The sequence below is a fragment of the Seriola dumerili genome, unplaced genomic scaffold (assembly GCF_002260705.1).
Source record: "Seriola dumerili isolate Sdu_G_001 unplaced genomic scaffold, Sdu_1.0 BDQW01000068.1, whole genome shotgun sequence".
Lineage (NCBI taxonomy): Eukaryota > Metazoa > Chordata > Actinopteri > Carangiformes > Carangidae > Seriola > Seriola dumerili.
Window position 1 is genome coordinate 6,697,917 of NW_019174323.1, and position 20,106 is coordinate 6,718,022.

At 40.2% G+C, this 20,106-nt stretch overlaps 1 protein-coding gene across 1 annotated transcript in view; it reads right to left on the bottom strand.

The window, feature by feature from the left end:
* The window catches only part of dock1 (dedicator of cytokinesis 1), a 176,730-nt gene that overhangs the window by 47,984 nt on the left and 108,640 nt on the right, over nucleotides 1-20,106 (bottom strand). The window contains exons 28-29 of the mRNA XM_022742743.1: nucleotides 11,852-11,953; nucleotides 10,077-10,171 (exon numbers count right to left, since the gene is read on the bottom strand). Of these exons, the coding sequence (XP_022598464.1) occupies nucleotides 10,077-10,171; nucleotides 11,852-11,953 (197 nt within the window). The remainder of the gene's footprint in view (nucleotides 1-10,076; nucleotides 10,172-11,851; nucleotides 11,954-20,106) is intronic.

Sequence of the window (20,106 nt, forward strand, 5' to 3'; positions counted from 1 at the left end):
GCCAGTCATCACGCTGCAGAGGGAAAATAAGATGCTCAGATGCAATGGGAGACACAATGACAAACCAGTTGTGTACAACTTCATTACAACTACAAGCAAAATGTTAACGACTGGGAAATTGAATCTGCTACTACAAATGTAATCAAAGGCTTAACCAGTGGATTTAATGTTTGCTTTTACGCCTTCAGCTAAGATACTAAGAATTTCTGGGGACACCCTAGAAACGTGTCATTCCCAAAAACAGCCTGCCCTCTTGCTGCTTTCTGTTCAGCAGGGAAATCAAGGTAGCTCTAATCATCTCCCTTCCCTGTTTTCTGCTTAGAGAGACAAAAACATAACTTGGAGATCCTTTAACTTTTTAATTAGGCAGTGCAACAGCAGCATAGCACCTCCCGCACATTAGAGTCATTTTGATACAGTATACATATGGCATCATTATGATAAATATCCTCCATCAAACTGTCAGTGTCAGAAAAATCACCCCATTACCGTGGATTGATGGGTGTGCTGCACATTGAAATTTCAGCACAGTTAACAGATTATTTGCTTTTCATCCCCTTGTTGCTATGGTTCTTTTTAAATTTATCTGTTTTTTTTTTTTTGTTTTAAATGGTACACAGACTTGAGCTCTATCGGGCGATCTGCACCACAGACACCTATGCTAATGGAAAGTTATCAGCAGATCATACTTGCTAATTGAGTTCAGAGAGCATCCTCGATAATGATCGCGATCCATTTGCATACTGTTGCTGAATAGCTGGCGTATCTGCCTGTGCTCAGAGATAAGGCAAGGTCAAAAACCTTCATTATCAGACCAATTTATTAAATTAGATTACCTTTACTTCAGACTCCTGATCTAATATTAGATCAATTTATCTGTCAACATGTTTTTAACCCAAATTTCACTCCAGTGTGACAACTTTCACCTAATGCATCTTAAATACAGTATATCCAACTCTCTTGTCATGGCTTTTCAGATAAACTAGTGCTGTAAGAATTCATACTGAGAGGCACACCCCAGGGAAGCTAAGGGAAGCTCTAATGACTCAAAAATATCACTGGGGTGACTCAAAGAACTGCTCTCATCTGTTAGAACTGTTCCATATACACTGAGGGGGAAAAGAAATCCTCTCTTCCTCACTCCACTTTAGCATTTAGACCACTTTTAGCAACAACGAGCTCTTAAATGTAGCTGGGATGATGGTGTCAGAATAAAATCTGGACACAAAACGAGGCTTATATCTTAAAGCTGAAATCCATTATGTCCTTTAATTAATAAATCAGGAGTGGTGAATAGTGGAGTGAACTGAAACACTAAAAACATATGAACACATGAAGTTTATCAAATCCACTAGCTGACAATGCCGAAGGTGACAAATCTTTATAATATCACTAAATAATATCTTCAATCTTATGTTACTTGGCTGCTCAAAGAGATTTTTTTGTATCTAGCAACAATAAAACGGTGAAACATCCGCAAACAAGCTGCTAGCAAACATTATTAGTTAATCAAAAGACTACTGTTGACAATTTTCTTACTATCACTGTTACTTGACAGCCACATAGTGTGTCTGTGAGCAAGTGCTAACGCTAGCATTGGCTACATGCTCACAGCGACAATGCAAACATGCTGATGTTTAGCAGGTCTAATGTTTATCATGTTGTCATAGTTTAGTGCTAGCATGCTAACATTTGCTAATTAGCAACTGAAGGCAAAGCACAGCTGAGGCTGATGGGAAAGTCAGAGCACATAGCATATAGCATTGTTTTAAGCAAATTAATACTATTAGAATATGAATATGTAGATACATACAGCCAATGGAAAAAAATAGACCTCTTAGAAGTTTCTGACAGAACCAGACTGTAAAAAAACTGAGCTGATAATGGAAGCAAGTAAAAGATTACTGTAGATATATGTGTTGGTGAGTTGGGGCACATGTTATGTGTCTGTGAGACTGTATAAAACGACAGTGGAAAAGATGTGATTGCTGACTGACCCCAAAGGCCAATGATACCCTGTCTGTCATTCGAATACTGTGAAAAATAAAAGCTGCGGTCCCTTTGACTTGGCAGCACCAGGCAGTGTGATGCCAGTGTTATAGCTGAAGCACGCTAGCCTACGCCAGCCCATAAACACAGAGATCTGAGATGTAACAATGACAGCAAAGGCTGCTTTTCATCCAGGCCAAAAGTTTGTGAAGAGGTGAACAGATTACTAATGAGGCAACACAGGCTGCTTTAGACAGAGCTCCAAATACAAGCAAGAGGGAAAACTCCCACTTTGCACACTGGAGTCAAAAGGCTGGCAAAGTTCATGTTGAGCAAAGGGTGAGATAATGAGGCGCATTCAAAGTTATCAGATGAAACACGAAGCAATTAAAACAGATTCTAACAGTCTAAATAGTCTAAGTCTTTAACATTTTATCTTTTTTCACAATTTTTTGTAAATTCAAATTATATGTCAGTAGAAAACTAGAGAGAAGAACAAAAGTATATGGACTTTTTGCACACAAAACATTTATAAGTTATTTTCGCACTCTCTGACAATCTTTTGATGACGACAGCCTTGTTTCATCCAGTGAAACTGTTTACGTAGATTCCTCTCCTCGATAGCGCTTAAAATCAGTGTATTATGATTATATAAGGCTTTGGATTATTAGCAGACTGACATTGATACCATGGGCACCATTTTAGTCAATGTTGATTGCTGTGTGCATCAACGCCGGTTTGAATGCCAAATTAAACACACGTCAGATATGCAGCCGTAAAATGGGGCCATGTGGTTTGACACACTGCTGATCTAACGACAAAAGTAATTGGGTTATCAAAGTGAAAGGAGCATGCACTGAAGTGTACTGCAAACATGTCAGTTATGTTCAGATAGGAAAGACAGAAATTAGCAGCAGCATATTCACTGGATCTCCAATGAAGCATCTGCCAAAGTGTAGTAAATGATCCTTATTTTATACCTGACAGAAAAAAAAAAGCAATTTCACTTGTATTCCAGCACAAGAAAATAAAAAGTCAGGCTCATCCACAAAACAGAGGTGGCAAGTAAAGTGCTGTAAAAGTTTGACATACTTAAATTCCATTTTAGGGTCTTTTATACTTGGGTGGGAAATATTGTACCTGCCTTGACAACTAACAAAAATGCTGCTGTAAAAATGCATTTGCAATATTAATTAATAGCATAATAATGTAACACTATGACAGGGGGAATTCTGTAAAGTGAATACAGCACAATTTCCTTTTACCACTTTTCAATGAAAGTTAATAAGTACAAATCTTTACTTATTATCTTATCTATTAGACTATTACAGTATTTTTACATTGTGGTGCTGTTACTTTTACTTAAGTAAATGATCTGAATTCTTCCACTGAGGGCTCCAATGTGGCAGGTCCAGCTGACGGATAGTTTTCTTACACAGTGAGCCACCCCGCTGCTTCCTGATAATGACTTTGATAAAAACCATGTTGAGAAAAATAACATCTGATGTTATCACTCTTCAGGGGGCACTATTTAAAGGCCAACTGACACGGTATGATCACAGCCACTCAAATGCACCGCACTCCATGGGCAAAACAATATTACTTATCGGGGCAAAGGCTTATCGTCAAGCTGATTCACACATAGAGATAGATATTAACCCGAGCTCCAAGTCATATACTCCGAATAGTCTATAAAAAAAAAGTGTCTGTCATTGACATTAAAGCTCTTTGAGACCCTGTTGAGATGGAAGATTAACTTATAGCTTCTAACCTACACTGGCATGTTGGCAAACAAACACCCGCACATGCAGCAAGTGCCTGGTGATGCGGTGCAGGATGCAGCGCTACATGTCACAAACCATGGGTAGTGCCTCTCCCATGGTTCCTCTGTAGTGCTGTGTCTTAATCTCACTATTGCAGAATTGCCAATCAGGGCTCCAACATGCAGACACAAAACCGCACACACAAGAGAGAGAGAGAGTAGACAACTGTCACCACATTAACAAAGCAACATAGTTGGAAAGCTGTGTAAAGGTCAGGCCTTTCTTTTTCAGCTCACAATAACAAAAAGCTGAGGCTTGAGAAGCACTGGGAGTGTGCTCAGATCATTTGGGACTGTCAAACATCTATGTAGCCACAAGTACATATGGCATTTCTTTTTTACTGCAATTTCATAGTAGCTCTTCATGAAAAGACATGACACCATCATCTTAAAATGGTAATATTTTATAATGATTTAATGATAATAATATTAATATCATAAGAAAATGCTAAATGTTTTTGTCAAGTTTTGTCTTTTTTTCCCTTTTGTTTACGTTTCATCATGCTCATAGCACCTGATGGACCGGAAAAACATATTCAATAGAGGTGTAAACCTCAGATCTCCAAAATGTCAACTTTTCAGAAATGTAGAAAAAATATCCTTATTTTTAGGTCAACAATGATGCCTCGTCGGAATTACCGAACAGAGCTTTGATGGATTTTTTTTTTTAACCCACAGAACCATGTAACTTGTTTGAAAGTAACTAAAAATTGAGTTGTGAGGTTTTCAACCAGCACTCTTTCAACGGCATTCTCCTTAAAAGGGGAGTGTGTCAAATCAGATACCCATAAGCCTACAGGCATTGTGTTTTTTTTTTTTTTTTTACTTGGTGGCTGGTGGGTTTGTACGAGGACAATATCATTGGCAGTCTCTGCACTCTCTCTGAGTCCTCCTTCCTTTACTGCCTTCCAGACCTGCCCTCCAGGTCCTGGATTAGTCATGGAGAAAACTCCAAACGGCAGCCATCCAGCTTCAGAAACCCTCTCCTAATGAGTCTGTGAGGGACTGATGGCACGGGTTACCGTGTTAAAGAGCTGCTTCTTCAGCTTTTATCTTTTCATCTGACACGCAGGGCTCTGGGAGAACTCCCCATTCGTCTCTCGATCTACTATTCTTACACATAATTAACAGCTCTGCAAGAAACTTTGGCTGGTATTTGGGGAAATGGACTGAGTTTAAGAAGGCTGTCTGATGTTAACTCAAATCTTATACATTAAAAGTTTGATCATGTGTCCCAGTACGTACTGTATTCTATTGCATATTAAAAAAAAGACGATAATAATACTGACTTCATCTCTATATGCTATGCTTATAAGAGGGAGGACTGCATTAATTTATCAGTGCTTATTAAACAATATTTTACTTGATCTGTTAACTGTCTTTTTGTCACTGCAGTAATTGTAGTTCAGACAGGGAGAAAAAACACTATCAGTTTGTTTAATATCACTAATTACAGTTGATCATCGAACATAATTTTTATTCAATCTTTGCTTTGCCTTACGAATGGGAGAAGAAGAAAAACAAAAAAAAAAACAAAAAAAAAAAACGTTGCCAATGAACATTGCTCAGATTGATGATGATAGCTGCACTTAGTATGAAGCGATTCAGCACATCTCGAGCTATAAGGTTGAACAGCGGTGAGCTCTTGAAAAGTTTACTATGCAAATCTGTAAGGGAGCACATTTAGGTGACTGTACAAAGCAGCCAGCAGCTGTTGTCTTGTAAAAATGTGACGCAAGGTTTTTCATCCCTGAGAGGAAACAGACAGTGACTACAGCATTTAAGCAAATGCCAACTTGAGCTAATTCAGTTGGCGCTCTTTAACAAAAATGACGGTTTACCCACAGGGCACTTGTACCTCTAAAAAGGCAAGAATGAATTCATATTGAATGTCATATCTGCATTCCTGAAGCTTTTGCAACATTGCCAATTTCAAAAAGAAGCTCAAATTGTTTGATACTTACATTAGGTGCCCCATTTTTACAAGGTGCGTTCAATTCAAACCTTTACTGTGAGCCTGCGAGAACTGCGACAAGGATGCTGAAATGCTTAAAAATGAAAACAAGATCTAGGTCTTCTGGATGAGACCAGACAAGCCAAAGAGTGGTAACACAGTGTGGGAGCTCAAGGTCAGGATCCTCAAGGCATGATACACATAAGCCTCAAAATGTCTGTGCTAAGACAATATTATCCAATTCTGTGTTGCGTGCACCAGATGAAGATCAAGAAATCTGTGTCAGAAGCCATATAATCAAGTTCTCTGCCAACCATGACCTTGGCGAGCTTGAACTTGTTCCCTGTCATTTTGGAGAAGAAGTGTCAGTCCATCTCCACTGCCGATTAGCTGTCACTATTAAGCCGTGGCCAGTTGGCATGGGGGAAATGGCAGTCGGTGGCTAACCAGCCTGATGCTGCTGTCCCCAGGGCAATTAGAGCCCATAAATCAGTTTACAACCTGGAGGAAGTAAGAGGAGCTGGGTGGAGAAGGAGTGGGAGGAAACGACCGCTGCTACTGCTGATGCCCATCTCATTAGTGGTGCTATCATAATGTGTGGACATGAAAGAACTGTCTGCCGGTGCCGTGGGTGGCAATCTGTAGGCTGAATGTGGCATGTGTGGATTGCCCAGAAACAAGACACTGAGAAGAAGTGACTGAATTGCTTTCAAATACGCTTCATGAGGCTTCCAAATGTATTTTGAAAATGTGTTTTGACATTACTAAAGCAAAAAAAAAAAAAAAAAGAAAAAAGCATGTTTTAAAGGAGCTATTAGTATGTTTTGCTATTGCTACAATGCTAGCGTTAGCATTAACAGCTGTTTACTTACCAGTCTAGAAGAAAAGTTGCGAGTTCAGCAAGAAAACTTCTTTCCTTTACTCGCCAAGAGGTGTCTCCAGCGGTGGAAAGCAACGCGAATGTTAACTCTTGACTCTATCATGTCTTTTCTTCTACTGAAGTTAACACACTAGCCAGCGAGCCCCGGCCCTTTCCGACAGCAGCTCACTGTAGCCTCCAATCTGCCCTGAAGACGCAACGCCGTGAAGAGGCCGTATTATAACCTCTTGTCTTGTGAACACAACAATGGCCGAAGCTTTTGTGAAGTAAAAATCACCACCACCTGCTCCCAGCAAGAAACCGTGTTCGGTGGCAGAGAAAACTTACAAAAAACCACTTTAAAGCACTTGATAAAGCAGGTACAAGCAATTATTATAAAGCTCTACTAACCAAAATGTTTATATTAACATTGGATCAAATGAGTATGTCGCTTCGATTGGTCTACACAGATTTTTAGCCTCTTTTCAACTCATTGTTTTGGATTTATAGCACTGTGACTATATGGTTTAGTCCCGCCTCTCTCTCTAAACCCACAGTACTTTACTGTTGTGCAGAGCACTAAAAGGCAGCTGGCTGGTGAATACAGTTGAACATCTGAAGGTTAAGAGCCAGATATTTTTCTCTGAACTTGGTAGAGACCAAAACTAAGCTAAAAGGATAATATGTTTGACTTGTGTTACATGCTAATGTTGCTCCATACCTACTGGATGTGGAAATAGGCAACATCCAATAATAACCACACGAACCAATTTTGTGAGGCAATAATATGTCTGTATTCATCAATTCCTTTTGAGCGCTTCTGCCCACAGGCAACCAAAAACAGAAATTAACACAGCTTTAAACATATAAATAGAATTCAGGATGAAGTGGTGGTCCTACTTTAATGCTACAGCCTCAAAAATGTGAGGCCGCTGTGAATTCAATCAGTCTCCAAAGCTATGGCAACCCAAGAGTGTGCAGCAAAAGAGCATGATGCACACACACAGCACACAGCCTGTGCTCTTAGATTGTTAATACAACACATTTATAGCTCTCTCATGGGATGAATGAATGTGTCACCTTGGGTTCTCACTGTGGCGAGGAGGAAACAACCGATCAAACACACTTTGACGGATAGCAACAAATGGAAGAGTTTCGCTAATTTGCTGCGAAGCTGACACCTGCAGTATTCAAACAGGTTCAAGTATAAAGACTGTGAGATGAGTCAGACTTTGACAGGCTTATTTTTCATTGAGTCGAATAATGATTTAACTCCAGCAAGTGGCTGAATGCATGGACTAGAATGCAGAATTAATCTCTCGGTTGTCATAAACAAGTGCAAGTAGACAAAAGGTTCAATTGGGGAAGATTTTGCTGAGGCATGGGGGATGACACATTGGCCTCGAGTCTGCGAGTCAAAAACAAAACATTTCATACGCTACAAAGCATGATGTGAGAATGGACTGCTGAGAGCTCAGTGACGCTCATCACATCCCTAAAGCTGCTCCAGAGAGTACAGGATCACAGTGGGTGTGGAGTGTTTGAACGAGCTTGTTAGTCCAGTTCATGCACATAGGGGCCTGTGTTGTTTATGTGTGTGTGTGTGTGTATGTGTGTGTGGCTTAGGAGGGTCAAGACTGTATGTTTTTGTTCCCTGACACTGCAGCCCATTGTGCAGCAGAACAGATGTGATTTGCACACCTGCAGGGCACAGGGGAGCATCATCAGCCGGCTACACTGATGTCTTCTGCATTATGACCCATGCTGCTGACGGAGTTTTTTAGGAGTGAATTCCAAAATAAAATCTGGCTTGTAGCAATCGAATGGACTGATCAGAGCAATACAACCAAAACCGAGCAGCAATGCAATCTCTAGTCAAATATCCTGGCTGGTGATGATGTTGGAGTGGTTTCGGAGAGAGTGGGCAGGGAGTCAGACTGCTTAGAGTCAACTACTGGCTGCCTTTCTAAGCTCTGCACATGCCGTAAATGGCCACTTTGAAGCTGCGCTTGAATAGATACAGCTCCAGGTACTCTGCTGTTATGTTAAAAGCCTTGTTATTTCAACTCCGGTGTTCTTCATTGTTTTTAGTCTGATGCATCTTCCATTAAAGTTGATTTTACACATCAAAGTCTGTTTACAAGTCTTGGGAAATACTGCTACACATGTGATAGAAGTTGTATAAAGCCCTTTTGTGGCTCCAGAGGGAGCTGCACAAAATCTGATAAATTTCCTGAAGTGATGTCATTTGAGACAGTGTCAGGTTGAAAAACATCCAGGGGTTAGAAAGAAGTCAGTTTAGCAGACCTCTGAAGCCTGCTTCTCCCTGCTTGAAGCTGGCAGCTTGAGGATCAGGCGGCATCCTCCGGGGCGTTTTACTGAATAACAGAACATGTGGAAGTCTGTGCTCCTGTATTTTGAGGGTTATCTTGAGTGAAATTCTAGTATTATTTTAATTTATATGTTAGCACTAATTAGCAGGAATCATTGTCTGCACTCACCATACCTGGCCTGTTAGCTTAGCCTGTTAACTAGCTAATTAGCCGGCAAATGAATTAGCCTTCGAGCAAGACGCCCAACTGTGCTAACAATGCTAACAGGAGCGTATGCTTGTCAGAGTTATTAAACCGGCATGCACCAGAGTCTAAACGCCCCACCCCTACAGAATCTGTAACTGAACTGTTGGTAGCCATGTTGCATTGTGGGTAATGTAGGCACTAGGTTTTGAAGTGAGTGGAATAAAAACTAAAATCTGTGGATATTTTCTGATTCTTTCATTTTTCTTTTAAACAGTGCATCAATGTTATAAGAGGGCAATGCCAAATCTGTGCAGTGTGCTCATGGGGAAGAAGGAATTTTCTCTCTTGGTTGTCAAAAAACTGACTTAAGGTTTTCATCTGACAGCTGTTGCCTTGCCAATGCATAATAGAGTACTACAACACTTTCTGGTGCATGGCTCCTCTGAAAAGGCACAAATGAAAGGAGAAAAAAAAAAAAAAAAATCACAAAAAAAGCCTTTAAATACTTTTGCTCAAACTTCTTCTGAAGAGTGCACAAAAACACAGCTCTTTACTAAACTCCTAAACTGCAAAGCACATTTCATCTCTTTTTATATTTTCAACAAAAATGGAATCAGGCAAGGTTCACATTAATAAAACAGAAGGCCACGGCAGCACAACAAGCAACAAAGTAAAGAGATGCTGAGACTAAGTTTGGAGATTAGCAGGCAGCATACAGCCGAGCATCTATAATTCATGTGATTGTTTGCGTCTGCGCTGACTGCTCATCTGATTGCTACACCGCTGAGGCCTTGTGCCGATATTTGCATGGAGAGAAAAACATTAGAAAATATCCTTACCCACTTCTGACTGCTGTTCCTTAGCAACAACAGCGCAGGGAGTTTATGTGTGTGATTGTGCATGTGCATGTGTGTCCAGTGGGGTTGTACTTACTTATTTTGCATCATGTTCATTATGACCCAGTCGGAGGGGTAGACGTTTTTCCCAATGAGATCTTTAAACATGATAAATGTTTCCATTAGGAAATCCTGCAAGAGAGATAAAGTTTTCAAAATGAAAACTGTTATTCTTCCTAACACCAAGATAAGAGCAATTTGAAAAGAACAGTTTGAATTTGTGACTTTCAGGCAGAAACAGCTTTTAGATGAGTTTTTAAGGTCAAGGTGACTCCGGTATTTCCTTTTTGAAAGTGGCCCTTGAGAGAAATAATCCAGAATGTTCGTAACTGCTCGTGTGCAGTAGTACAATGAGATTACAACTTCTCACAGGAACACTACTTCATGTGATATTTAGATAACATTAACGGGGCATATAATTAGAGCTATTAAAGCAGAACATGACAACTTGATAACTAGTTTCAGTTCTACTACTAATAGATACTCAGCTACCTTCTCTGCAGCAACCACTTCAAATTCTCCTTCCTTAACTTCAGGCTTACAAAATCATCAACTTTCTTTCTAATATGAAATTAAAGATATAAAAAAATATATATTCAAGGGACATAAAAGTACATTTTGCTTTTATCTTTTCTTAATGCAATTTTGTTTAACCTTCACAGCTCTTGATTGCTTCAATGGTTCCATTTAGAAATGTGATCTTCTTCAACTGTCACACCCACACTAGTTTTCAATTGATAACAGTACCACCTAATGCCTAAAATCATAAATAATGTAAATCTATTTCTGGCTGTCGACGTTCACTGCTGGATGAATCTCTGTGTTTTGCTGTGGCCTGTTTAGAAAAAAAAAAAAAAAAACAAACTGCAAAGACAACAAAGCCTTTTGTGCTGCAACCAGTTCTGAAAAGTGTGATGTGGCCCACGCCAGCTTCAGGGACAATAAATCTGTGGAAAAATCCCGCTTCGCTTCATCACAGTGATTGTTTTATCCCAATATGGGAAGTAGACAGGCAGCTTTAAACAAGGCCTGTGTACAACCACCAAGAGCAGAGTGCAATTCATGTTGATTTCTTTTTATAGTCACCTGAGGAAATATCATTAATTCCTGAATGAAAACATGTGGGTAAATAAACACTGTCTCAGAATGTCAGCTTACACAAGCTCAATCAAACAAGTACAAATAAGAAGTAATCTTACTAATTCTATAAATTCTCCCAGGGCACTCATATATTTATTTATTGACTATCACATAAAAGCAGAGTGTGCTGCAAGTAACAATAAAAGCTCTGCCTACTTGAATTTCATCCTGCTTCACCTGTAGTATAAATTAGATTCTTGTCCTTCCTATAAGGCTCAAAATCACTTGTTGGGGAAAAAGCTAACAGTGGGATTTCCCCACTTGTCAGAGCAGAGTAATTTAATGCTAATCTGGCAGCAGATACTAGAGAAATACCGCTTTGAGGGAGGAATTATTCAGAGCTGAAATCCATAACATCAATGAGATTTATCCCTCCTCCACAACTTGTTGGCTGCAATGAGTGATCTGCTTCCCTTCGGAGTAACTATCATCAATAGCATGCTGTACATATAGCAGCCCAAGACCAAGGACCATCAGAAATTCAATTTCATACTTCAATGTGGGGGAAAAACATTTTTCTAACAGATCTAATCTAACTTCTGATTTCTAGAAAAGACAGAGCAAAATAATACTGAACTATGGGCCTTTTTTTTTTTTTTTAAGTTATTACATGACAATGTAGCTAAAGTGTTTCATCTGGTAGACACGGACACACTGATAAGGTGTACTCACCACCACATCACTCCTTATCTTGCCAAAGGTGCTGATCAGATGAGCGTAATGATAGTCGTCCATCTGCCTCAGTGTGGCAGTCATGCTGGCCACAAAGCTCCCCTGGAGAAGAGAAAGAAGTGCATTCAATACACAATCAAGTTCAAATGGAAGGCTGAGGATAGAAGGACTCTGTGCCTGTGATTCTGATGGATACTGACTGGCCGAGCTGATTGGGTCTGAGTACTAAAAGCAGGCATGGCCTCCCAGGTTTGAAAAAGGTAGGCACCCTCACTCAGTGACTGATCTCATTAACCTACTGCCCTCCACTCCCCAGCTCTTTGTCTCCACTGATTATAATGCCTGTGAGGTCCCTAAAGTGCTGTCTTTACTTCACAGTCCGCTCTCCTGGCTCTGGTTAGCACTCTGTACATGAGCTGCGGAAGGCAGATAAGGGAAGGCAAATGTGTGGCGGGCTGGGTGGAGAGAGGCTGCCGCTGCCAGTCCGGTTGTTACGCCAGTGATGTGTGTGGACAAAGGCCGAGATAATGCTGGAGAAAAGAATTGGGAAGTGCATATTTAGCATTTTTGGACGGGTCCTTGTTGACCATTACTGTGACAGAATACTTTGTACTGAATAGAGATTGTAGTGAAATTTACAAGAGCAGATTAATTTAGCAAGTGAATCATGATCATCTGCTGCAAAAAGAAAGAACAAAAGACAAGTACAAAGACTCAGATGGCAAAGAGATGATGTTGTAAGTGTTTTCATTAAGCAAAACAAAAGATGCAAGGTTAATTAAAAATAAATCTTAAGTTACGGAGTTTGCATAAATACTTTTGAAGAATACGAGCATACAGTGTATCGCTATTATTATTATTATTATTATTTATTTCGTAGCTGCTCCCACACAGTTTTACCTCAACTAGTTGATCAAAGAAAATGCACCAAAGATAAGAGGAGGCAATTAACCGCTTTGTCGCTGAATGCATGAGAGCACATCCAGATTAATAAGTCTTAGGTCTGATAAGCGTTAAGACGCAGGTGTCTGTCTATCTTCAAAACCTAAAAACCACTGGAGTCAGCATCATATTGCTGGATTGAGGCTGACCTTTACCGCAGCTCACAACATACATCCTCCACTAGAGGAGCTAACAAAAGCAAAGACCCATCAGAAAATGGGAAGAAAAAATGGCCAAGAGAAGAATTTCCAATTTAAAAGCTCTTTGAAAACATATTTTTAACTCATATATTTCAATCTGTGACTGAAAGCATCTGTTTTACGCAAAAAAGAAAAACGCACAAATTACCTTTAAAACACAATATTAAGACGTGAAATTCATGTCGCCTCTAAGATAGAAAGACTTTGAGCTAGGTGGACCTGTATGTTGAGCTACACTGAGATCTGGATAAAAAAAGGTATCGGTCCTTAACTAATCACCTGAACACACACATTAATGTGGGACTACCTTGGAGAAGTGAGGACTTAGTGCAGCCCTCATGCGACGAACATAACTCAGCTGCTTCATGGTGGTTAATCCTCACAAGGCATTCTGTTTCTGGAGAACCTCTCCTTGAGCTGTAATTAGGCCTGACCCACCGAAACACAGCAGAGCAGAAATGATACTCTACACACACACACACACACACACACACACACACACACACACACACACACACACACACACACACCTCACCTGACCTGACCTGACCCCTCTCTCCAATTCTTCTTTTTTTTTTTACTCTGAGCTTGTGGTTATCGCTTTATTGTTTTTTAGACCAGTTAATTATTATTATTGTACGTGCGACAACAACACTTCTGACATCAACACGAACTATAGCTTAATCAGGCAAAAGGCACCAAAACAATCACTAATGCAAACATCTATTATTCATGTTTCCTTCACTTTTTCTTTTCGCCACGTGGAGCCGACGACTGCTTCACTTCCCTCTCCGTAATGCTTCACAGAAACCAGTATGACTCATGTTATATTAATATGGAAATGTTTTTCTAAAGCGCGGAGGGCAGGACTCTTTCATCTGTGAGGGCATGTACGCCTCAGTTCTTCAGCATTAAAGATGGAGAACAAATTTAGGCAGAGATTAGAAAGTGGCGAAGAAGCTAGTGGGTATAAAGTTTGTAAAGTGCGTAGAGAGATGGTTCTCTCTCACTCCTGTGCCTTCTTAATGACCTAACTGAAGAAAAAAAGGATGCACAAGGACATAGATAACCTCTGGAACTGAACTGAAGGTAGTTTAGAGGGTTTTAGTCGTGGTGCAATGAAAAAGGCAGCATTATTTGGAGATTTTTTTTGAGGATGCTGAGCCGATCCTTAAAAATCCCAGCTCCAGGAGTGTAACTGGAGTGAGGGGCAGGAAGTGGCTGTTGCAACCCTCTTGACATTGTGCAGTCACTTCATTATTAAAAAGGAGAAAGGTCTTCAAAGCAAGGCAGAAGTCTTTAGTCTAACCTGTTGCAGCGATTCCCCTCACCACTAAGACTAGAGAATCTCGATCAGCTGGAGGGGATACCGCGCTCATTCATTCTTTCTGTCTCTTCAGCTGTGAATGAATCCCCAAGATAAAGAGCCGTCAGAGCAAACTTTACATGCTGTAAGCCTCAGTGTGGGACTTGCCATAAGGCTCCAGAGCTGCGTACAGTAGTATAAGCCCCTGAAGCTTACTCCCAATGTTCAATCAAGACTGCCAACAGCACAGGAAAATGTACGCCAAAGTTACTATTGATTTTATTTCTGTAATGTGTTGGTCATGGAAGAATCTTAAGCTTCCAAACAAATGTAATTGCTGGTAGAGGCAGTAAGATCAGCTGGCACATACTGACGGGAAGTTGAATACAGGTGAGGTGGGGGTGGGGGTACAGACAGAGAATCTCCCTCAGGGGAGGGATTCAGACCTTTCACTGTACAACAATCAAGAACACATCCCGCCCTAATGGGAGAAATAGAAATGTGGGACACGACTGCAAATGGAAAGGTTCAGGTGTCTTCATCAGAGGTCTCTGGCTCTAATTTAATGGGTGCAAAGCAGCAACGGTGTGATAGCCTTCGCTGTCATACAGCTGACTCCACAGGTCTAGCGCAATGACCGGCAGTGTATGGAGTGAACCAGAAGAACTCAAAAAGGCCAGCCTGTCCTCTCAGGGCTCTCCACTTTTATTACTGGGATGAACCCCTGGTACTGTTGCCATGACAACTCTTATTTTATTTTTTATTTTTTTAAGGAAAGACAAAGGATGGATGGAAATCAAATAAAGCAGGCTAAAATTGAAGGGTTTAGTGTGAGTGACGGAGGTACAGTGGGGCCTAAAAGTCTGAGACTACCCCACTGTATATGTCATACTGAGGAGCTGTAGCAGAAGAGGGAGAGACAGAAAATAGTACTTCAGCTCTCTGCCTGAAAAAAACAACTACAAAACAAACCAAAACAAAGACACAAATAAAAGACACAAGAAACAGAAAAGGGAAAGTCAAGAAATCCTAATATGACTCCTTTTATTGCTTTGAATGTACAAGGTTACTTTGAGTTTGACTGTGTGATGCCTCTTGCCTGTTGTCACTTTGTTTGTTTTCCAGCTTGAAGGCTGAATTTATTAAAATTAAATCACTAATATGAAAAGACTACTAAAGCTAAACACTAACAATATAAGGGGTTCCTACATCAGTGATGAAATTCCTGGCATTAGGGAAGACTGAGTCACATTATACCCATTAAACAAACAGAAACCAACAAGACTGACAACCATCTTAACGGCTCTGTGAGGCTTTAATGTGCTAGAGACTAAATTTCTGAATGGATAAAAATGGAAACAACTGTTTTTCTTAAGATCCTTACTATCTGTGGAGCAGAAGTGATGTTGTTACCTAAATTAAATCAGTTGTATTTTAAAAGCCTCAGTGGCACCAAAGCAAATTCATGGCTGCACAACACTGCAGTGTCCAAAGTACAAATGGCTGAAAATCAAATAACCCAAGGCCCCTTTGCTCACGAGATGACAGACATATAAATTATAGCTATAAAACACCACATTTGTCAGTGACGATGCAAAATAATCAGGATTAGTCAGTGTCCAAAATAGCAATTTTCTTAGTACAACAAGGCACCCTATTGAGCGCTTGTCTTGAAGGGAAGAGAAGAAAAAATTAGGAATAAAAAAACATTTGAGACAAAGCTCATGGCCTCCAATAAAAGGTCATGAGCAATGAATAAAAAAACCACAATTATGAGCTCAGTGACTGAGCTTCCACTGGAGATGATAAAGCACCTGAAGGACAAGATAAACATGCTGAAAACACTTAAAGAAGTCAATCATTAAATCGCCACCAGCTGTGCTGTCATTAATGTCAAGTATTTATCTCCTGAAACAATTTCTCAAGCTAATACAACAAAAAACGGAAACTTCACAATTGATATCTATCACAGTGTCCAGAAGCTGCAGAGTTCCGAAACCCTGCCTCCATATCTATCTCATACTTGAGAGCAAATGAGGCAGAATCTTAGTGGAAATGAAAAAGTGGTGATTAGAGGGTAGGGCCAGATCCATCATACACCGCTCTCAAGCCCGCATCTCTTTGATAATTCATCTCACTTTAGCGGCTGACAGCGGAGAAGTAAAAATTGATGTTTGCTCTAGTAGTGAAGGGTTGCCCCATAAACACAGCATTGTTTTAAGCCTTTAATTAAGCCGGTGGGGAAATGGCATGCCGGTCTCTGGAGAGACACTGACTGAGACTCAACCCGTCTCTGAAGGAGAGAAAACTGACACAGGAGCAGCGAGAAAAGACAAGGAAGGGGGATGTATGATGACCAACAGGGACCAAAATGACTCCCTCTTTCTTTCTATTAGCTTCAGGCCTGATGCAATATGAATTTGCTGGCTCATTACTACAAAAATTACACAAGCACACAGAAAACCTCACACTGGCACTACACCATTTAATCTGAGAGAGATGAAGCCTCTCCTCCTATGCAAACACAAGTGATGGGCACTGCTAAATCAATGAGGCTGTGGTTGTAAAGAAGAAAAAAAAAAAAAAAAAAAAAAAAGGAAGAGAGAAGCATAGAGTAAAGGACAGCGGGTTTTTACTGGCAGAGGTGACCATCAGCAAACAATAAAATCTCAATTTGTATTCTCTTCAATTTGCGTCATCGCTCAGAGAAAGCATGGAACGGTGTTGGAGCTGAGACTTAAAAAATTGCCACTGAGGTGATTTTCCGAAGAGAACTCGAATGAAAAGGTGAAACGGCATCAACAGTCCCTGAAAGAAAAAAAAAATGCATAAACTAACTGTGCATCAACCCTTTAAAACGTCCAAGGACGAGTCTCTTCTGCTGCTGTGTTTATTGATAAATACATAAACATAGACTTGTTCTTTTATATATTACTTTCTCAAAAAGAACTCACTCATATAATTACTTATTTGCCACTTAATAATATATGTTATGATTAGTCAAATTTATCTCTAAACCAAAACCTTAATATGTCATAGAATTTTTTTTAAATAAGTCTATATATAAATATATATATATATAATATTTATTACCATCTTAGAACTGTCAGTTAGAATAATGACTCTTTATTTTAAGACAGTTAAATACAATGTTGTTCAACTTAATGCAGTTGCTCTAGAATCCCTGTATAGTGTATCGTGTCTTATTGCAGACCAGAGGGGTAAATGCATCTGTCCATCTCCTCTCTTTTCTCTACACACCACTATCACACACACACAAAAAAACAGTGCAGACAGGAGAACAGAGAGGCTGGAGAGGCAGCAGCACTAAAGCACTTCTCACGCTGGCCTGTCAAAGGGAGGCAGAGCTGACACATGCAAGGTACTTGGCCACTGCTGCAGGATTCAACAGCGAGCCCACTTGGCTGCAACATCAGGCCAACAAGGTGGCACGCAGGCAGGTCAGCCAACGGACACGAGCGGAGGACCTGTTAGATGCCGGCTCAAACACTTCTTTTTCTTCTTCAGCGGCGTAATGGCGTAATGCACTGTGATGTCCAGGTAAACACTTCAGAATACATAATGATAAATAATAACCACAGAAAAACCAGGGCAGCCAGCCATGAAAGTGACCCGTTATGCCATTCATTCAGACAGCATCCAACTTAGACAAGCTCGAGGAAGCACTTTCACACTCTAATACATCAAAGCATTACACTTCCTTCAACAGACACCTGAATTTATACAGGAAACTCCATTGAGCCAAGACCACTTTCTTTCACAACAAAGCTCCATGTGTCCAAAGCCAAGCCGACATCATTCGCTGGGAATTAAATAGATGTTGCTGATTATTGTCCGGTCAGAGTGTGGGGTTGCGTGGATGGACTAGAGACTGTTTGAGTCAAAAATATGTTGTCATGTATTGAAACCATAACACGCTGTCCAGACAGCACGGACTGTTTGCTACTAAAGGTCAAACCCAGCTTTAAAATATCGTGTTTTGAGATGGTCCACACTTTGATATTAGCTCTTGGCGGTCACTGGGTCTGACGCACAGGACACTTTTTGACATTTCTGGAAAAACGAGTAAAGTTAACAATAAGATGATTATCTCAAAATAAACTACGGGTACCCTGATGTTATATTTCTATCAACCCACCCTCATATGACTTAAAAGATGAGCCTGTTTGTTACTTCATGCGAGCTACTTTGTTTTAACCCGCTTCATACTCCAGATGCCTTTTTTTCTTTTCTTTTTTTTCTTTTCAGACAGACTCAGAGTTAGCTTTGTGCGCACGTTTGATGAAAAGACCAAAAGACTGCAGCAGATGGGGACAGACTCTCGCTGACGTATCTGCTTGGCACATTTTCAGCTTTGCTTCTCACTCTTAAGACTTGCTGGGGCAGTGCTGCTGCACAGCAGACACATCATGTCAGCCTGTCAGCTGAAATATATATACACACACGCACACACACACACAAAACTTTCCCTTTCTCTTTTGCGATCGCCGACAGATCTAAGCTACAATAAATTGACAGCTCTCTTCTAGGTCTAATAATTCGCCTCCATACAGATATGACAGTCAGCACTCTAAGTACTCTGTGTGGATGAATGCACTCAGGATCTCAGAGGACAGATTGGATATGAAGCTGAGTGGTGACAGTGAGGCTACTAAAATGAAAGTTTCATTATAGCTAATATGGGATTCAGCAATTTAAAACTGTTTAGACTCATTTGTTGATTTGGGGCAGAAGAAGTTGTACCATTTTTTTTTTTCTTTTTTATTTGTTGGGAAGTCTCACCACAAGACAAGACCAATGAGAAAACCGGGGAACTTTTAGACTAAAGTGGCAGTAGTATGAGCTGAGAAAGAGAAGGGTGACGATGAGAGGAAGACTCCTGTCCTGTCAAATCAGCAGCAACTCTGCGCTCAAATCACAGGAGGTATGTGCACCGAAATAATAAATAAATAATGAGAATATGTTTGAGAGGACGTGACATAGCCAATCCACCACCTGTAATTCTAATACATTGCTACATTTCATTAATGTTTCCCATCTGAGATGAAATTTGTGGGGTTTTTTTTGTTTGTTTGTTTGTTTTGTTTGTTTTAATGAGTTAATTTGTCTCTACTGTGCAGTGTTTTTATTTAGTACTTCAATACCAAGGTCTCTTTTTTGATATGTCTACTTTTCCGCCTAAACCAAGGGCAAATGTTTAGCAAATGTTTACGGTTTGTTTGGTTATTTGTTTATGTTTTAGGATATTTTGCATTTATTTGATAGTGACAGCATTTAAGGATTTTATAAAGCACAAATGGAAAATGCACATAAAACAGGTAAACAGAATTGTACCTAATGAAGATAATGACAGTGTGGTCATAAACAGTAGAAACTCCGTACTCAAATCACAAACCACACAATCCATAAATCTAGTTACAATCCCAACACGCCCGGCGGCAAAAACTGAGAACAAACTGGGTCTGGATCTTCCTTTGCGGCAGCACTGTGTATACGGTACATGCACAGGACAAGGACATCAAATAGGAGTCCTCAGAGAGCTTGGCTTCAAGGTAATGAAATCAATAGGAGAGGAGAGTCACTCCAGTGACTTGTCCACTCCCACCGGTTTATCCATCTGAGAAACTGTTTGCTTACACAAGCAGATCGCTGAGCAGATCCCAATAAACGAAAATGGCAAAGCCTATTTCACCCACACATACAGTACACATCACCATTTATCTGTTAAATAAATGCCATTAACCCTGGGTTCAAATCTAAAACAATTGTCAAGCACCAAGACGCTC